Source organism: Lepisosteus platostomus, chromosome 24, assembly GCF_059453375.1.
Source record: "Lepisosteus platostomus isolate fLepPlt1 chromosome 24, fLepPlt1.hap1, whole genome shotgun sequence".
In the NCBI taxonomy this organism is placed as follows: Eukaryota; Metazoa; Chordata; class Actinopteri; order Semionotiformes; family Lepisosteidae; genus Lepisosteus; species Lepisosteus platostomus.
The window spans coordinates 3,427,637-3,446,712 of NC_142634.1; the positions used below are offsets into that span (position 1 = coordinate 3,427,637).

The following is a 19,076-nucleotide window of genomic DNA, read 5'->3' on the forward strand; positions in this document are numbered from 1 at the left end:
CCTCACTATACTGTACTGACCCCCCTCACTATACTGTACTTACCCCTCGCACTATACTGTACTGACCCCCCTCACTATACTGTACTGACCCTCCCTCACTATACTGTACTGACCCTCCATCACTATACTGTACTGACCCCCCACTGTACTGACCCTCCCTCACTATACTGTACTGACCCCCCACTGTACTGACCCTCCCTCACTATACTGTACTGACCCCCCTCACTATACTGTACTGACCCTCCCTCACTATACTGTACTGACCCCCCTCACTATACTGTACTGACCCCTCGCACTATACTGTACTGACCCTCCCCCACTATACTGTACTGACCCCCCTCACTATACTGTACTGACCCTCCCTCACTATACTGTACTGACCCCCCTCACTATACTGTACTTACCCCTCGCACTATACTGTACTGACCCCCCTCACTATACTGTACTGACCCTCCATCACTATACTGTACTGACCCCCACTATACTGTACTGACCCCCCTCACTATACTGCACTGACCCTCCATCACTATACTGTACTGACCCCCCACTGTACTGACCCTCCCTCACTATACTGTACTGACCCCTCGCACTATACTGTACTGACCCCCCACTGTACTGACCCCCCACTGTACTGACCCCCCTCACTATACTGTACTGACCCTCCATCACTATACTGTACTGACCCCCACTTTACTGTACTGACCCCCTTCACTATACTGTACTGACCCCCCAATGTACTGACCCTCCCTCACTATACTGTACTGACCCTCCCTCAGTGTACTGTACTGACCCCCCACTGTACTGACCCTCCCTCACTATACTGTACTGACCCCCCACTGTACTGACCCTCCCTCACTATACTGTACTGACCCCCTTCACTATACTGTACTGACCCCCCACTGTACTGACCCTCCCTCACTATACTGTACTGACCCCCTTCACTATACTGTACTGACCCCCCACTGTACTGACCCTCCCTCACTATACTGTACTGACCCTCCATCACTATACTGTACTGACCCCCCACTGTACTGACCCTCCCTCACTATACTGTACTGACCCCCCACTGTACTGACCCTCCCTCACTATACTGTACTGACCCTCCCCGTACTGACCCTCCCTCACTATACTGTACTGACCCCTCGCACTATACTGTACTGACCCCCCACTGTACTGACCCTCCATCACTATACTGTACTGACCCCCACTATACTGTACTGACCCCCTTCACTATACTGTACTGACCCCCCAATGTACTGACCCTCCCTCACTATACTGTACTGACCCTCCCTCAGTGTACTGTACTGACCCCCCACTGTACTGACCCTCCCTCACTATACTGTACTGACCCCCCACTGTACTGACCCTCCCTCACTATACTGTACTGACCCCCTTCACTATACTGTACTGACCCCCCACTGTACTGACCCTCCCTCACTATACTGTACTGACCCCCTTCACTATACTGTACTGACCCCCCACTGTACTGACCCTCCCTCACTATACTGTACTGACCCCCCACTGTACTGACCCTCCCTCACTATACTGTACTGACCCTCCCTCACTATACTGTACTGACCCGTCGCACTATACTGTACTGACCCCCACTGTACTGACCCTCCCTCACTATACTGTACTGACCCCCTTCACTATACTGTACTGACCCTCCCTCACTATACTGTACTGACCCCCTTCACTATACTGTACTGACCCCCCACTGTACTGACCCTCCCTCACTATACTGTACTGACCCTCCATCACTATACTGTACTGACCCCCCAATGTACTGACCCTCCCTCACTATACTGTACTGACTCCCCACTGTACTGACCCCCCTCACTATACTGTACTGACCCTCCATCACTAAACTGTACTGACCCCCCACTGTACTGACCCTCCCTCACTATACTGTACTGACCCTCCCTCACTATACTGTACTGACCCCCCACTGTACTGACCCTCCCTCACTATACTGTACTGACCCTCCCTCACTATACTGTACTGACCCGTCGCACTATACTGTACTGACCCCCACTGTACTGACCCTCCCTCACTATACTGTACTGACCCCCTTCACTATACTGTACTGACCCTCCATCACTATACTGTACTGACCCCCCACTGTACTGACCCCCCTCACTATACTGTACTGACCCCCTTCACTATACTGTACTGACCCCCCACTGTACTGACCCCCCTCACTATACTGTACTGACCCCCCACTGTACTGACCCTCCCTCACTATACTGTACTGACCCTCCCTCACTATACTGTACTGACCCTCCCCGTACTGACCCTCCCTCACTATACTGTACTGACCCCTCGCACTATACTGTACTGACCCCCCTCACTATACTGTACTGACCCTCCATCACTATACTGTACTGACCCCCACTATACTGTACTGACCCCCCTCACTATACTGTACTGACCCTCCATCACTATACTGTACTGACCCCCCACTGTACTGACCCTCCCTCACTATACTGTACTGACCCTCCCTCACTATACTGTACTGACCCCCCACTGTACTGACCCTCCCTCACTATACTGTACTGACCCTCCCTCACTATACTGTACTGACCCCTCGCACTATACTGTACTGACCCTCCCTCACTATACTGTACTGACCCCCTTCACTATACTGTACTGACCCTCCATCACTATACTGTACTGACCCCCTTCACTATACTGTACTGACCCTCCATCACTATACTGTACTGACCCTCCATCACTATACTGTACTGACCCCCCAATGTACTGACCCTCCCTCACTATACTGTACTGACCCCCTTCACTATACTGTACTGACCCCCCACTGTACTGACCCCCCTCACTATACTGTACTGACCCTCCCTCACTATACTGTACTGACCCTCCATCTCTATACTGTACTGACCCCTCGCACTATACTGTACTGACCCCCCTCACTATACTGTACTGACCCTCCATCACTATACTGTACTGACCCCCCACTGTACTGACCCTCCCTCACTATACTGTACTGACCCTCCCCGTACTGACCCTCCCTCACTATACTGTACTGACCCCCCTCACTATACTGTACTGACCCCTCGCACTATACTGTACTGACCCTCCATCACTATACTGTACTGACCCCCACTATACTGTACTGACCCCCCTCACTATACTGTACTGACCCTCCATCACTATACTGTACTGACCCCCCACTGTACTGACCCTCCCTCACTATACTGTACTGACCCCCACTATACTGTACTGACCCCCTTCACTATACTGTACTGACCCCCCACTGTACTGACCCTCCCTCACTATACTGTACTGACCCCCTCCACTATACTGTACTGACCCCCCACTGTACTGACCCTCCCTCACTATACTGTACTGACCCCTCGCACTATACTGTACTGACCCCCCACTGTACTGACCCTCCCTCACTATACTGTACTGACCCTCCATCACTATACTGTACTGACCCCCACTATACTGTACTGACCCCCTTCACTATACTGTACTGACCCCCCAATGTACTGACCCTCCCTCACTATACTGTACTGACCAATCTCACTATACTGTACTGACCCCCCACTGTACTGACCCTCCCTCACTATACTGTACTGACCCCCCACTGTACTGACCCTCCCTCACTATGCTGTACTGACCCTCCCCGTACTGACCCTCCCTCACTATACTGTACTGACCCCTCGCACTATACTGTACTGACCCCCCACTGTACTGACCCCCCTCACTATACTGTACTGACCCTCCATCACTATACTGTACTGACCCCCACTATACTGTTCTGACCCCCTTCACTATACTGTACTGACCCCCCAATGTACTGACCCTTCCTCACTATACTGTACTGACCCTCCCTCAGTGTACTGTACTGACCCCCCACTGTACTGACCCCCCTCACTATACTGTACTGACCCTCCATCACTATACTGTACTGACCCCCCACTGTACTGACCCTCCCTCACTATACTGTACTGACCCCCTTCACTATACTGTACTGACCCCCCACTGTACTGACCCTCCCTCACTATACTGTACTGACCCTCCATCACTATACTGTACTGACCCCCCAATGTACTGACCCCCCTCACTATACTGTACTGACCCTCCATCACTATACGGTACTGACCCCCCAATGTACTGACCCTCCCTCACTATACTGTACTGACCCCCCACTGTACTGACCCCCCTCACTATACTGTACTGACCCTCCATCACTATACTGTACTGACCCCCCACTGTACTGACCCTCCCTCACTATACTGTACTGACCCCCCACTGTACTGACCCTCCCTCACTATACTGTACTGACCCTCCATCACTATACTGTACTGACCCCCCACTGTACTGACCCTCCCTCACTATACTGTACTGACCCTCCCTCACTATACTGTACTGACCCCCCACTGTACTGACCCTCCCTCACTATACTGTACTGACCCTCCCTCACTATACTGTACTGACCCGTCGCACTATACTGTACTGACCCCCACTGTACTGACCCTCCCTCACTATACTGTACTGACCCCCTTCACTATACTGTACTGACCCTCCATCACTATACTGTACTGACCCCCCACTGTACTGACCCCCCTCACTATACTGTACTGACCCTCCATCACTATACTGTACTGACCCCCCACTGTACTGACCCTCCCTCACTATACTGTACTGACCCCCTTCACTATACTGTACTGACCCCCCACTGTACTGACCCCCCTCACTATACTGTACTGACCCTCCATCACTATACTGTACTGACCCCCTTCACTATACTGTACTGACCCCCCACTGTACTGACCCCCCTCACTATACTGTACTGACCCTCCATCACTATACTGTACTGACCCCCCACTGTACTGACCCTCCCTCACTATACTGTACTGACCCTCCCTCACTATACTGTACTGACCCTCCCCGTACTGACCCTCCCTCACTATACTGTACTGACCCCTCGCACTATACTGTACTGACCCCCCTCACTATACTGTACTAACCCTCCATCACTATACTGTACTGACCCCCACTATACTGTACTGACCCCCCTCACTATACTGTACTGACCCTCCATCACTATACTGTACTGACCCCCTTCACTATACTGTACTGACCCCCCACTGTACTGACCCTCCCTCACTATACTGTACTGACCCTCCATCACTATACTGTACTGACCCCCCACTGTACTGACCCTCCCTCACTATACTGTACTGACCCTCCCTCACTATACTGTACTGACCCCTCGCACTATACTGTACTGACCCCCACTGTACTGACCCTCCCTCACTATACTGTACTGACCCCCTTCACTATACTGTACTGACCCTCCATCACTATACTGTACTGACCCCCCACTGTACTGACCCCCCTCACTATACTGTACTGACCCTCCATCACTATACTGTACTGACCCCCCAATGTACTGACCCTCCCTCACTATACTGTACTGACCCTCCCTCACTATACTGTACTGACCCCTCGCACTATACTGTACTGACCCCCCTCACTATACTGTACTGACCCTCCATCACTATACTGTACTGACCCCCCACTGTACTGACCCTCCCTCACTATACTGTACTGACCCCCCTCACTATACTGTACTTACCCCTCGCACTATACTGTACTGACCCCCCTCACTATACTGTACTGACCCTCCCTCACTATACTGTACTGACCCTCCATCACTATACTGTACTGACCCCCCACTGTACTGACCCTCCCTCACTATACTGTACTGACCCCCCACTGTACTGACCCTCCCTCACTATACTGTACTGACCCCCCTCACTATACTGTACTGACCCTCCCTCACTATACTGTACTGACCCCCCTCACTATACTGTACTGACCCCTCGCACTATACTGTACTGACCCCCCACTGTACTGACCCTCCCCCACTATACTGTACTGACCCCCCTCACTATACTGTACTGACCCTCCCTCACTATACTGTACTGACCCCCCTCACTATACTGTACTTACCCCTCGCACTATACTGTACTGACCCCCCTCACTATACTGTACTGACCCTCCATCACTATACTGTACTGACCCCCACTATACTGTACTGACCCCCCTCACTATACTGCACTGACCCTCCATCACTATACTGTACTGACCCCCCACTGTACTGACCCTCCCTCACTATACTGTACTGACCCCTCGCACTATACTGTACTGACCCCCCACTGTACTGACCCCCCACTGTACTGACCCCCCTCACTATACTGTACTGACCCTCCATCACTATACTGTACTGACCCCCACTATACTGTACTGACCCCCTTCACTATACTGTACTGACCCCCCAATGTACTGACCCTCCCTCACTATACTGTACTGACCCTCCCTCAGTGTACTGTACTGACCCTCCCCGTACTGACCCTCCCTCACTATACTGTACTGACCCTCCCTCAGTGTACTGTACTGCCCCCCCTGTAAAGTACTGAGCCCCTCCCTGTACTGTACTGTACTGTACTGAGCCCCCCACTGTGAAGTACTGAGCCCCTCCCTGTACTGTACTGGCCCCCCACTGTACTGTACTGAGCCCCTCACTGTAAAGTACTGACCCCCAACAGTACTGTAGTATCCAACACTGCACTGCAGTGCCGGCCATGTGTAAGTTTTGGGGTGGCCCCTGTGCTGCGCCCCGCTAGAGCAGTGGAGGTTCCATGCCGGACACCGGGCACTGAGCCAGGGAGAGGGAGAAGCACCCTGTGATTGTGACCCTTTGACCTCATGGTTTGCTGGGGCAGAGCTCAGTGCCTTCTGCTTGGCAGGTCCCACACAACAACTGCTGGACATGTTACAGTCTGTCTCCTCTTGTCCAGGGTGCTGGGACTATCCTGAGCCCGAAAGGCCTTCCTCAAGAAACTCCTGATTCAGGTGTTAATGATGATGATGATGGCAAAAAAGAACATCTCTGTTAGTGTCCGAGCCCAGCTGGTGCAGAAGGGTCGGCCACGGGTGTAAACGCAGCTGGCGGTTCTGGTTGGGTTGTGTTGCACAGAATGCTGTACATTACTGGACGAGTGCAGCTCTGTCCCAGGAGGCACTGCAGGACTGCTACAAGAACCGAAGAGATTCCTACTGCGCTTTCAGAAGCACTGGATTGTGGAGCGACCGGGCGGTGGTGGCTGCTACTATGTCATGGAGGATATTTTGGACAACATCCCCTGCATGCCCGCCTGGTGCTGGCAGAAAGGCCAGGCTGTTGCCGCATTGTGCAGCGGCTGCTCTGTGGGACGGGGGTCACTGCGCTCGGTGTCCCAGAGACAAGGCGGTGAATGAGGGAGCTGCGATGGGACACACAGCAGGCTCGGCCCTGCTCCCGGTGCGGGTCAAGCTGGGATTGTCAGGACACTGTAGTGACATGCTAATAGTTTGGTAATAGCTCAGCAATGGCACTGTAACTACACTGTTGCTGTACTTCAGTGTGGCAGGAGGAATAACAGTGTAATTGTGTAGTAATTGCCCGGTAATGGCAACACTAGTGTTAAGGCACAGTAACAGGAACATCAGCCTGCAGCAGTGCTGTGATGGGCACTGCAGAGTCCTGGTGAGTCCTGGCATTCCAGGGCTCCTCTGAGGGCCCTTGACATCAGGGCCATCAGGCTGCAGAAGTAGCTTCTTCTTCTACTGTCCGGATGCTGGCTAGCCAATCAGACTGCTTGACCCAGCTGTGACCTTGGGAGCTGTCAGTCACGTGCTCGCCGCCCTGGATCGTGCTGTTGTGTGACATCATTGCAAAGCTGCTGTGTGATTGGTTGATTTGCTTGTTACTAGTGGTGCATGAAGGGCTTGATTGGCTGCCTGTGAGTCAGGAAGGGGGGGGGGGCAGCTCTGTCACTCCCACCCCAGTGACCAGACGCCAGCTCTCCCCTGCGTCCAGCTCACTGCTTTCCACAGGAGGTCCTGTCCTTCTTTGGAACAAATCAAATGTACTACTTCTCAGAAGAAAAATCTAGCAATTTCCATAAACTCCCCATACAATTAGTGCTGCTTTTTTCATGCTGTAGTTAAACAGATACAGAGAGTCCGCTAAGAGCGAGCTGTGATTTGCAGTGACTTGTGCAGACACACAGGAGCAAGCAGTCGTGTGCAGTGGGCATAAGGAAAGTAGGGTGATTTGAGACAAGAATCCTGATATCCCACCTGGAATCTGAGCCAACAACCTTCCAGGATCATACCACACTGCTCTCGCTTGGGTCAGATTTAAACTGACCTCCTCAATGTGCTGTCCGTTACTATCCATTATTGGCCACTACTGTTCCTTACTGCCTGTTACTGCCCAATACTGCCCGTTACTGCCTGTTACTGCTCATTACTGCTCATTACTGCCCGTTACTGCCCATTACTGCCCATTACTGCCCGTTACTGCCTGTTACTGCTTATTATTGCCCATTACTGCCCAATACTGCTCATTACTGCCCGTTACTGCCCATTATTGCCATTACTGCCCAATACTGCCCATTACTGCCTGTTACTGCTCATTACTGCCTGTTACTGCCCATTATTGCCCATTACTGCCCAATACTGCCCGTTACTGCCCGTTACTGCCTGTTACTGCTCATTATTGCCCATTACTGCCCAATACTGCTCATTACTGCCCGTTACTGCCCATTATTGCCATTACTGCCCAATACTGCCCGTTACTGCCCGTTACTGCCCGTTACTGCCTGTTACTGCCCGTTACTGCCCGTTACTGCCCGTTACTGCCCATTATTGCCCATTACTGCCCAATACTGCTCATTACAGCCCGTTACTGCCCATTATTGCCATTACTGCCCAATACTGCTCATTACTGCCCGTTACTGCCATTACTGCCCGTTACTGCCCGTTACTGCCCGTTACTGCCCATTATTGCCCATTACTGCCCAATACTGCCCGTTACTGCCCGTTACTGCCTGTTACTGATCATTACTGCCCATTATTGCCTGTTACTGTGTTACTGATTGTTACTACCCGTTACTGCCCTTTACTCCCTATTGCTGCTTGTTAATGCCCATTACTGCCCGTTACTGCCCATTACTGCCTATTACTGCCTGTTACTGTTCATTACTGCCAGTTACTGGCAGTTACTGCCAGTTACTGCCTGTTACTGCCCATTACTGCCTGTTACTGCTCATTACTGCTCATTACTGCTCATTACTGCCCATTACTGCTCATTACTGTTCATTACTGCCTGTTACTGTTCATTACTGTCCATTATTGCCTGTTACTGTGTTACTGATTGTTACTACCCGTTACTGCCCTTTACTCCCCATTACTGCTTGTTACTGCCTGTTTTTCTCCAATATACAAAGGCTTCTAGCCAGCATATGGAAAGAATAACATGTTTGGTGTGCATCTAAGAGCCTGTTTGTTACATGACATGGCTTAAGTACTGCACACAATTAACATATCAGTTCTATATTGGATGTATAGACATTTATTATAAATGTTAAGTGCACTAACTAAATTGGCCATGTGTCTATTACAAATGTAATGTTAAACTAGCACTGTCACTGAATTCATGTTTATCTATATTCAATTATTTTCATCCTTAATCTCCTTGGGAACTTAATTTTGCCACAACGGAAAAGAGACACATCTCTGTAGAAGTTGTTCAATTCAGTGCTGGCAATTTCTGATAGTATTTAATTTGCACTATTTTCAGTCATCATGACTGTACTGTTGGTTTTAAAATGTTCAAGATGGGTTTGTAATGTGTTTAAATCCACCACAGATTAATGTGTTTTGTTACTACATTGTGTGGAAATATAAAATTGGAAGCAGCATTAAATCTCACTCTTTTGCCTCAGGCCCTATGCAGCTGTGAGCTCTGGTGTGTTAGTGTTGGGCCCTCGTTGTGCCTGGTGTTGTTTTATAGTCAGAGTCTGGTGTTTGAACCACAAGAGCAGCACTGATGTCCTTAAGCAGATCAGGACACAGCGGAGCCTATGCTGTCCTGTGGGCTCCAGCTCCCCCAGTCGCCCTCCGCTCCACCCCTGTCTCTCCATGTGGGGAACCTCGCAGAGTCCCTGATGCACACAGTGTTGGAGGCAGTGACTGAGGCAGAGTGTTGGAGGCAGTGACTGAGGCAGAGTGTTGGAGGCAGTGACTGAGGCAGAGTGTTGGAGGTAGTGACTGAGGCAGAGTGTTGGAGGCAGTGACTGAGGCAGAGTGGTGGAGGCAGTGAATGAGGTAATGGCTGAGGCAGAGTGGTGGAGGCAGTGACTGAGGCAGAGTGTTGCAGGTAGGGAATGAGGCAGTGACTAAGGCAGAGTGTTGGAGGTAGTGAATTAGGTAGTGTGATGGAGGTATTGAATGAGACAGTGACTGAGGCAGAGTGGTGGAGGTAGGGATGAGGTAGTGACTGAGGCAGAGTGTTGGAGGCAGTGACTGAGGCAGAGTGGTGGAGGTAGGGAATGAGGTAGTGACTGAGGCAGGGTGATGGAGGTAGTGAATGAGGCAGAGTGGTGGAGGCAGTGAATGAGACAGTGACTGAGGCAGAGTGGTGGAGGCAGTGACTGAGGCAGAGTGGTGGAGGCAGTGAATGAGACAGTGACTGAGGCAGAGTGGTGGAGGCAGTGACTGAGGCAGAGTGTTGGAGGTAGTGACTGAGGCAGAGTGGTGGAGGCAGTGAATGAGACAGTGACTGAGGCAGAGTGGTGGAGGCAGTGACTGAGGCAGAGTGTTGCAGGTAGGGAATGAGGCAGTGACTGAGGCAGAGTGTTGGAGGTAGTGAATTAGGTAGTGTGATGGAGGTATTGAATGAGACAGTGACTGAGGCAGAGTGGTGGAGGCAGTGAATGAGACAGTGACTGAGGCAGAGTGGTGGAGGTAGGGAATGAGGTAATGACTGAGGCAGGGTGATGGAGGTAGTGACTGAGGCAGAGTGTTGCAGGTAGGGAATGAGGCAGTGACTAAGGCAGAGTGTTGGAGGTAGTGAATTAGGTAGTTTGATGTAGGTATTGAATGAGACAGTGACTGAGGCAGAGTGGTGGAGGCAGTGACTGAGGCAGAGTGTTGCAGGTAGGGAATGAGGCAGTGACTGAGGCAGAGTGTTGGAGGTAGTGAATTAGGTAGTGTGATGGAGGTATTGAATGAGACAGTGACTGAGGCAGAGTGTTGGAGGTAGTGAATGAGGCAGAGACTGAGGCAGAGTGGTGGAGGCAGTGAATGAGACAGTGACTGAGGCAGAGTGGTGGAGGTAGGGAATGAGGTAATGACTGAGGCAGGGTGATGGAGGTAGTGAATTAGGTAGTGTGATGGAGGTATTGGATGAGACAGTGACTGAGGCAGAGTGGTGGAGGTAGGGAATGAGGTAGTGACTGAGGCAGGGTGATGGAGGTAGTGAATGAGGCAGAGTGGTGGAGGTATTGGATGAGACAGTGACTGAGGCAGAGTGTTGGAGGTAGTGACTGAGGCAGAGTGATGGAGGTAGTGAATGAGGCAGAGTGGTGGAGGTATTGGATGAGACAGTGACTGAGGCAGGGTGATGGAGGTAGTGACTGAGGCAGGGTGATGGAGGTAGGAAGGTCCCAGAGGGGTGGCCAGGTAGGCAGGTTGCTCTGATGAGGCCTTGTGTCTTTACTCTGTTGTCTTTCTCCACAGGATAGAGAGCTGAGGCCAGAGGAGATAGATGGTGAGTCTGCGTGTCTGCCTCTCTCTCCCTGTCTGTGTGTCTCACTGTCTGTGTGTCTCTCTCAATTCAATTCAATTTTTCAATTTAAAGTGCTTTATTGGCATGACCAATGAGTAAAATCAATGTTGCCAAAGCAAAACAAATACAGTGAACATAAAACAAAAATCTAAATACATTTACAGACATTTACAATAAAGACACAATCATAAGATATTTACATATAAATATATGGAGCGTTATTGAGAGACAGACTCACTGTTCCTCAGGCTTTGACAGGAGATCACATACTGGGCTGCCAGTTCAACTGAATTCCCCCCTCTTCCCTCTCCCAGTAGGCCTTGGAGTTGTTATGATTCTGGCAGGTGTGGGAATTCTGGGATTGGATGTGTGCATTTAGGGAAGAATGTTTCTCTAATCCCAGAATATCTGTCAAAGTGCACCTCTGTCTCTATTTCTCCCTGCTGGCAGTGGGAGCGCAGCCTGTCCTCTCTGGGCATCCAGGTCTGCCTGTGTCGCCCAGTTTCTATGGCCAGGCTGTGGTCACTGAGCCTGTACTTCGTCAGGGTCTGTTTCTGTTTGCTGTTATTTATCTCAGTTATCTCAGTTTATCTCAGTGTGTATTGTCTGTTAAGGTTTCTGTAGCATTCCAGTTTATGTGTTTGTGTGTGTGTGTCCCAGTGTGTGAGATATTGCTGTTTGATCTGTGCTGTGATGTGGTTGAGTCTGAGTCATGGTGCTCTAGCAGTGCTGTCCTGAGGCTGGTTAGTGTCGGTGTGGCTCAGGTCAGTGAGCCTCAGGACCAGCTGGCTCAGAGGGCTCTGTTTTGGGCTCAGCTCTTGGCTCAGCAGGGCTTTGAGGTGGTAGGAATTTTGGTCGCTGTTTTTTAGATGTAGCCAATACTTTAATACTCTTTTCTGTATGTTTATCATTGTGAGTACTGGCCTAATTTGGCCTTGGACGTATTGTTAGGTGCTTTTCTCTGCACACGGAGGGTGTTTCTACAGATCTCCATGTGCAGAGTTTCTGTGGGGTGTTTGTCCCATTGAGTGTAATCCTAGTCTGTGAGGGGACCCCACACTTCACTGCTGTATAGGTCAATGGGTTGGATTACACTTTGAAATATTTGGAGCCAGATTCTTGTTGGTGGGTTGATGTTGAAGAGCCTCCTTCTTATTGCGTAGAAAGCCCTGAGTGCCTTCTCTCTCAGTGCCTTCACTGCCAGGTCAAAACTCCCAGAAGAGCTGATGGTGAGACCGAGATATGTGTAGCTGGATGTCTGTCTCTGTCTCTCTGTCTCACACCCAGCCTCTCTATTTGTCTGCAGAGCTGAAAGAGGCCTTCAAGGAGTTTGATAAGGACCGAGACGGCTTCATCAGCTGTAAGGACCTGGGCAACTGCATGCGGACGATGGGCTACATGCCCACCGAGATGGAGCTGATCGAGCTCAGCCAGCAGATCAACATGAACTGTGAGTCGCACCCAGCACCTGTGCTCCTGTCCCCTGTCTGTCTGATCCCCGTTCTGTCCCCGAGTCTGCCCCCCTCATACCCCAGTCTGTCAGTCTATCCCCTCAGTCTGTCCCCCTGTTTGTCCCTCCAGTCTGTCCCAGTCTCTCAGTTTGTCCCCCAGTCTTTCCCAGTGTTTCCCCCCAGTCAGTCCACCCAGTCTGTCAGTGTGTCCCCCCAGTCTGTCAGTCTGTCCCCAGTCCGGATCCAGGGCTGTGTCCCTGACTCTCTTTCTGTCCGGCAGTGGGGGGCCATGTGGACTTTGAGGACTTTGTGGAGCTGATGGGTCCCAAGCTGCTGGCGGAGACGGCAGACATGATCGGAGTGAAGGAGCTGAGAGATGCCTTCAGAGAGGTGAGAGAGGTGGAGGGACAGGAGATGGAGGAGGGAGAGAGGAGGAGACAGATGGAGAGGAGAGGAAGAGGGATGAAGAAGGAGCCAGCATTTCATTGGTATCCGTGCTTTCATTTCTCACAGATTTGTGGCGCTATCACTCATCTCCCTTCCCTCTCCTCTCCCCTGACTGTCTCTCCTGTCTCCTATCCCTCTCTCCTCTCCTCTCCTCTCTCCTCTCCCCTGTCGCTCTCTGCTCTCTCCTGATTGTCTCTCCTCTCTCTGTCCCTCCCAGTTTGACACGAATGGCGATGGGGAGATCAGCACAGCAGAGCTCAGGGAGGCCATGAAGAAGCTGCTGGGGCAGCAGGTGGGACATCGAGACCTGGAGGAGATCCTGAGGGACATCGACCTGAATGGAGACGGACATGTGGACTTCGAGGGTGAGGGTCCTGGGGTCTCCCCAGAGAGACAGCGAGGGACTGGGGGCTCCCCAGAGAGACAGCGAGGGACTGGGGGCTCCCCAGAGAGACAGCGAGGGACTGGGGGCTCCCCAGAGAAACAGCGAGGGACTGGGGGCTCCCCAAAGAGACAGCGAGGGACTGGGGTCTCCCCAGAGAGACAGGGAGGGACTGGGGCTCCCCAGAGAGACAGGGAGGGACTGGGGGCTCCCCATATAGATGGTGAGAGACTGGGGGCAACCCAGAGAGACAGTGAGGGACTGGGGCTCCCCAGAGAGAGGGATGGTGCTCAGGTTATCTGCTGCCCAGGGGATCAGAGCGCCTCTCCGAGGGAGGAGAGAGAGTCAGATACGGAGAACGTGATAGTTTCCTGCACTGATTTGCTCCCTCTCTTTTCCACTAATCTCATTCTTTTGGGAATTCTGGGATTAGATTCTTTATTTTACAGAAGAATGTCGATCTAATCCTGGAGTATTTCTCACAGTGCAGCAGGAAGTGCATCTCTGTCTCTGCTTCTCCCCGCTGGCAGTGGGAGAACAGCCTGTCTTCTCTGGACAGCCAGGCCTACCTGTGTCCAGTTTCTATGTCCAGTCTGTGGTCACTCTAGGGGCGGAGCGGTGGCACTGTCGCTAAGGATCTGCGGCTGTAGCTCGAAGGTTGCTGGTTCAAATCCCGCGGCCGCCAGAGAAAACCTACTCCGTTGAGCCCCTGAGGAAGGCCCTTAACCCCAACTGCTCCAGGGGCGCTGTACAATGGCTGACCCTGCGCTCTGACCCCAAGCTTCTCTCCCTGTCTGTGTCTCAAGACTAATTCCTAATGCAAGAAATTGTATAGGGCTAATAAAGTGATCTTATCTTATCTTACTCTGCCTGTGCTCTCTGGACAGCCAGGTCTGCCTGTGTCCAGTTTCTATGGCCAGGCTGTGCTTACAAAGCCTATTATTTGTCAGGGTCTGTTTCTCTTTACTGTCTCTCACCCTGGTCAGGTATTCTGCTAGTGTGTGTTGTCTGTTTAAGGCTTGTGTGCAAGGTAGCGTATGGTGCTGTAACTGGGTTGACCCAAACAGCCTTTTGATTTATCTGCCCTCTCACTGTCCCTCCCTGCTCTCTGCAGAGTTCGTCAGGATGATGTCGCGCTGAGGACAGGAGGTGTGGCGTCTCTGTGGATTTTCACTGGAGGAGAGCAGCTATCCCCACCCTGTCCCTGAGAGAGAGGGGAGAGAAGAGATGGGGAAAGGGAACAAGAGTGAGAGGGAAGAGAGAGGGAAGAGGAAAGAAAGGAGACCGACTGAGCCATCAGCCCTGAGAGAACTGGAAACGTTTGAAGTACCTCTGACCTGGAGAGACACTAATCACTATGACCTCTATATTCGTTTCACTGCCACCTTGATAGGACTGTCTGAACAGAACACTGAACCACAGTGACCAGCTGACACCCTGACTGATCTGGGCACTGACCGCCAGACAGAGACGTCGTCAGACGGATGGACATTCTCAGCACTTTCTCACCCCTGCCCTCCCCGTTTCATATCCTGGCTGGGGGCGGGGACCCCCCACCCTGTGTCTGCCGTGTTTTTCTGCGTGTCTGTGTGCCTGTGCACGAGACTCCGTGTGGAGCTGTGCGTGTGCCGTGGCGTGAGTGTGCAGGCGTGTTTCCAAGCCTCTGTTGTCTTTCTGTGTGCGTCTGTCCTCATCCCTGTGGCTGCATGCATGCCAAAAACACACAACCAAATGAATGAAGAGGCTTGTTCTTATTCAAGAGGAAATGATGAATAAATCATGCAAATGAGGATCTGAGTGCTTCTGGTCGCTCTCTCCCTCGACCGGGACGGCATGCCGCTGCCTGGGGATAGGGGCTGCTGTGTGGATTCTGGGGATTCATTAACATATCGATCTGTTTATTGATCGGAGTCTTGGCACAGCTCCGTAGCGGAAGCCATGCTGTTTTATTCGCAGAAGTGGTCAGTTAAGAGATGCTCCGCAGTCTGGAGAGACACAGCCTCCTGTTCTCAGGAGAGGTGTTCTCTGGTGTCTCCCGTTAGTGACTGACAGGACTAATCCTGCCACCTGGTGGCCAAAACCGAGCATAGTATTCCACAACGAAGTGTTCCTCACACATGGAGACAATCCTACTGTTATAATAATAATAATAATAATAATTGCTTACACTTATATAGCGCTTTTCTGGACACTCCACTCAAAGCGCTTTACAGGTAATGGGGACTCCCCTCCACCACCACCAATGTGTAGCATCCACCTGGATGATGCGACAGCAGCCATAGTGCGCCAGAACGCTCACCACACATCAGCTATCAGTGGGGAGGAGAGCAGAGTAATGTAGTCAATTCATAGAGGGGGAGTATTAGGAGGCCATGATTGGTAAGGGCCAATTGGAAATTTGGCCAGGACACCGGGGTTACATCCCTACTCTTTTCGAGAAGCGCCCTGGGATTTTTAATGACCACAGAGAGTCAGGACCTCGGTTTTACATCTCATCCGAAGGACGGCGCCTGTTTACAGTATAGTGTCCCCATCACTATACTGGGGCATTAGGACCCACATGGACCACAGGGTGAGCGCCCCCTGCTGGCCCCACTAACACCTCTTACAGCAGCAACCTTAGTTTTTCCCAGGAGGTCTCCCATCCAGGTACTGACCAGGCTCACACCTGCTTAGCTTCAGTGGGCTGCCAGTTGTGAGTTGCAGGGTGATATGGCTGCTGGATACTGTTGCACATCCCAGCATCCCTTCAGCCTGTTAGCAACTGCTGTTCACAAGGGAGCAAAGATTTGAAGTCATAGCGCATTGAGTGATGTACTGAGTTTTGCTATGGTATTCTACAGATTTGGATAAAGAAAAAAAATGTATTTACATTTTTATCAGATTGCAAAAAGGGCCCAGAATAACTCCAGCATCTAGATCAGATGAGAGAGAAGTTTTGTTTTCCCTCTGAGGGTCTTTTCAATGTCGTATGATGACGTCTGCTGAGGACTGACAGGCCAGGTTGCCATGGAGATGAGCCATCCCTCTCTCTCCCGCACGGCGCTCTCCTGCTCTCTGGTGGCGGACCTTGTAATTACAAAAGGAATTACACCTGAAGAAGGCTTCACAGCCGAAACGTTGTGTTTTCTCTCTTCTCTTTTCCGCATGGAATAAACCTATTACTTGTTCCTTTGCAGCCTACGCATGCTGACGCAGCTCCCCACCTGAACTACTTGTAATTGCAGGTTCATCAGACTCCCTGCGGCTGCAGCAGGCAGCTGGGAGTGAGTGTGTGAGAACATACGAGCGGAGACAAACAAGAGGAGGGCATCTGACTCCATTTTCACTGGTTATTCTGGAGACGTTCCCGGGGGTGACTTTGAGGAATCTGAAACCTTGGATCAGGTTCCCTCATAGTCCTCTCAGTTCAAGACATTCAGTTCCTTCAGCCTGTCAGTGTGGGACACTCCCTTCAGACTAAAGACACTCAGTTCCTCCAGCCTGTCAGTGTGGGACACTCCCTTCAGGCTAAAGACACTCAGTTCCTCCACCCTGTCAGTGTGGGACACTCCCTTCGGACTAAAGAGACTCAGTTCCCTCAGACCGTCAGTGCGGGACACTCCCTTCAGACTAAAGAGACTCAGTTCCTCCCGCCTGTCAGTGTGGGATACTCCCTTCAGACTAAAGAGACTCAGTTCCCTCAGACCGTCAGTGTGGGACAATGCTTTCAGGCTAAAGAGACTCAGTTCCTCTAGCCTGTCAATGTTGGACACTCCCTTCAGACTAAAGAGACTCTGTTCCTTCAGCCTGTCAGTGTGGGACGCTGACACTCCTTTCAGACTAAAGAGAGTCAATTTCTTCAGCCTGTCAGTGTGGGACACTCCCACCAGACTAAAGAGACTCAGTTCCTCCAGCCTGTCAGTGTGGGACAATCCCTTCAGACTAAAGAGACTCAGTTCCTCCCGCCTGTCAGTGTGGGATACTCCCTTCAGACTAAAGAGAGTCAGTTCCCTCAGACCATCAGTGTGGGACAATGCTTTCAGGCTAAAGAGACTCAGTTCCTCTAGCCTGTCAATGTTGGACACTCACTCCAGACTAAAGAGAATCAGTTCCTCCAGCCTGTCAGTGCGGGACACTGACACTCCCTTCAGACTAAAGAGACTCTGTTTCTTCAGCCTGTCAGTGTGGGACAGTGACACTCCTTTCAGACTAAAGAGAGTCAGTTTCTTCAGCCTGTCAGTGTGGGACACTCCCACCAGACTAAAGAGACTCAGTTCCTCCAGCCTGTCAGTGTGGGACACTCCCACCAGACTAAAGAGACTCAGTTCCTCCAGCCTGTCAGTGTGGGACAATCCCTTCAGACTAAAGAGACTCAGTTCCCTCAGCCTGTCAGTGTGGGACACTCCCTTCAGACTAAAGAGACTCTGTTCCTTCAGCCTGTCAGTGTGGGACACTCACATCAGACAAAAGAGACTCAGTTCCTCTCGCTTGTCAATGTGGGACACTCCCTCCAGACTAAAGAGACTCAGTGAGCATTTAGAATTTAGAATTGTGCTTTTCCATTTTTTAGGATATACTTCGGATATTAGGATGACATTGAATTATCCCTGTTGTGTTATTTCCTGGTTACAAACTTCCGGCTCAAGCCACTGAGCATCTGGTGTCGCCATGGAAACTCTCCAGCACCCATTCATTCGCCTAATCTCCCACAATGCATTGCTGCCACGCTGCGCTGGACCAATCTGATTGGATAGGCCCAGGACGTACCATCTTTACACCGAATAGGTAGGTTACGAGCTCTGGATAGTTTTACAAATTGACATTCAGTGAAGAGCTCTCCAATTATGATAGATGTTTATCGCTATATAATTTTTGAACATAATATACTTAATTTTCTCCTCATATGGAGGGAAATGAACTATTTAATTATATGAAAAGGTAAATGATTCTTCCTCTGTTTAAGAAATACATACCAGAGTCTGCCGAGATGGCATCTAGCCAGATTAAACCATTTTAACATAGGGGAGATTTGGATACATGCCATTTTTCACAATTTAACGCACACAACGTAGACATACATAAAAAGTATTTATCCTCGTTTTATTTGAAAGTTTAAACGTCTGAGTTGCTGGTGTCGTATAAAAGAGAGGAAAGACCAGGCAGA

The 19,076-nt window shown here is 50.9% G+C and overlaps 1 protein-coding gene across 5 annotated transcripts in view; it reads left to right on the plus strand.

Annotated features, from left to right (window-relative positions):
* cabp1a (calcium binding protein 1a) overlaps window positions 1-15,720 on the plus strand; it is a 41,049-nt gene extending 25,329 nt beyond the window's left edge. For all 5 annotated transcript variants that reach the window (XM_088618000.1, XM_088618001.1, XM_088618002.1 and 2 more), the window contains 5 exons: window positions 11,602-11,632; window positions 12,957-13,100; window positions 13,382-13,491; window positions 13,766-13,913; window positions 15,045-15,720. In XM_088618000.1, the coding sequence (XP_088474126.1) occupies window positions 11,602-11,632; window positions 12,957-13,100; window positions 13,382-13,491; window positions 13,766-13,913; window positions 15,045-15,070 (459 nt within the window). In that variant the 3' untranslated portion in view covers window positions 15,071-15,720. The remainder of the gene's footprint in view (window positions 1-11,601; window positions 11,633-12,956; window positions 13,101-13,381; window positions 13,492-13,765; window positions 13,914-15,044) is intronic.
* The last annotated feature ends 3,356 nt before the right edge of the window (window positions 15,721-19,076 follow it).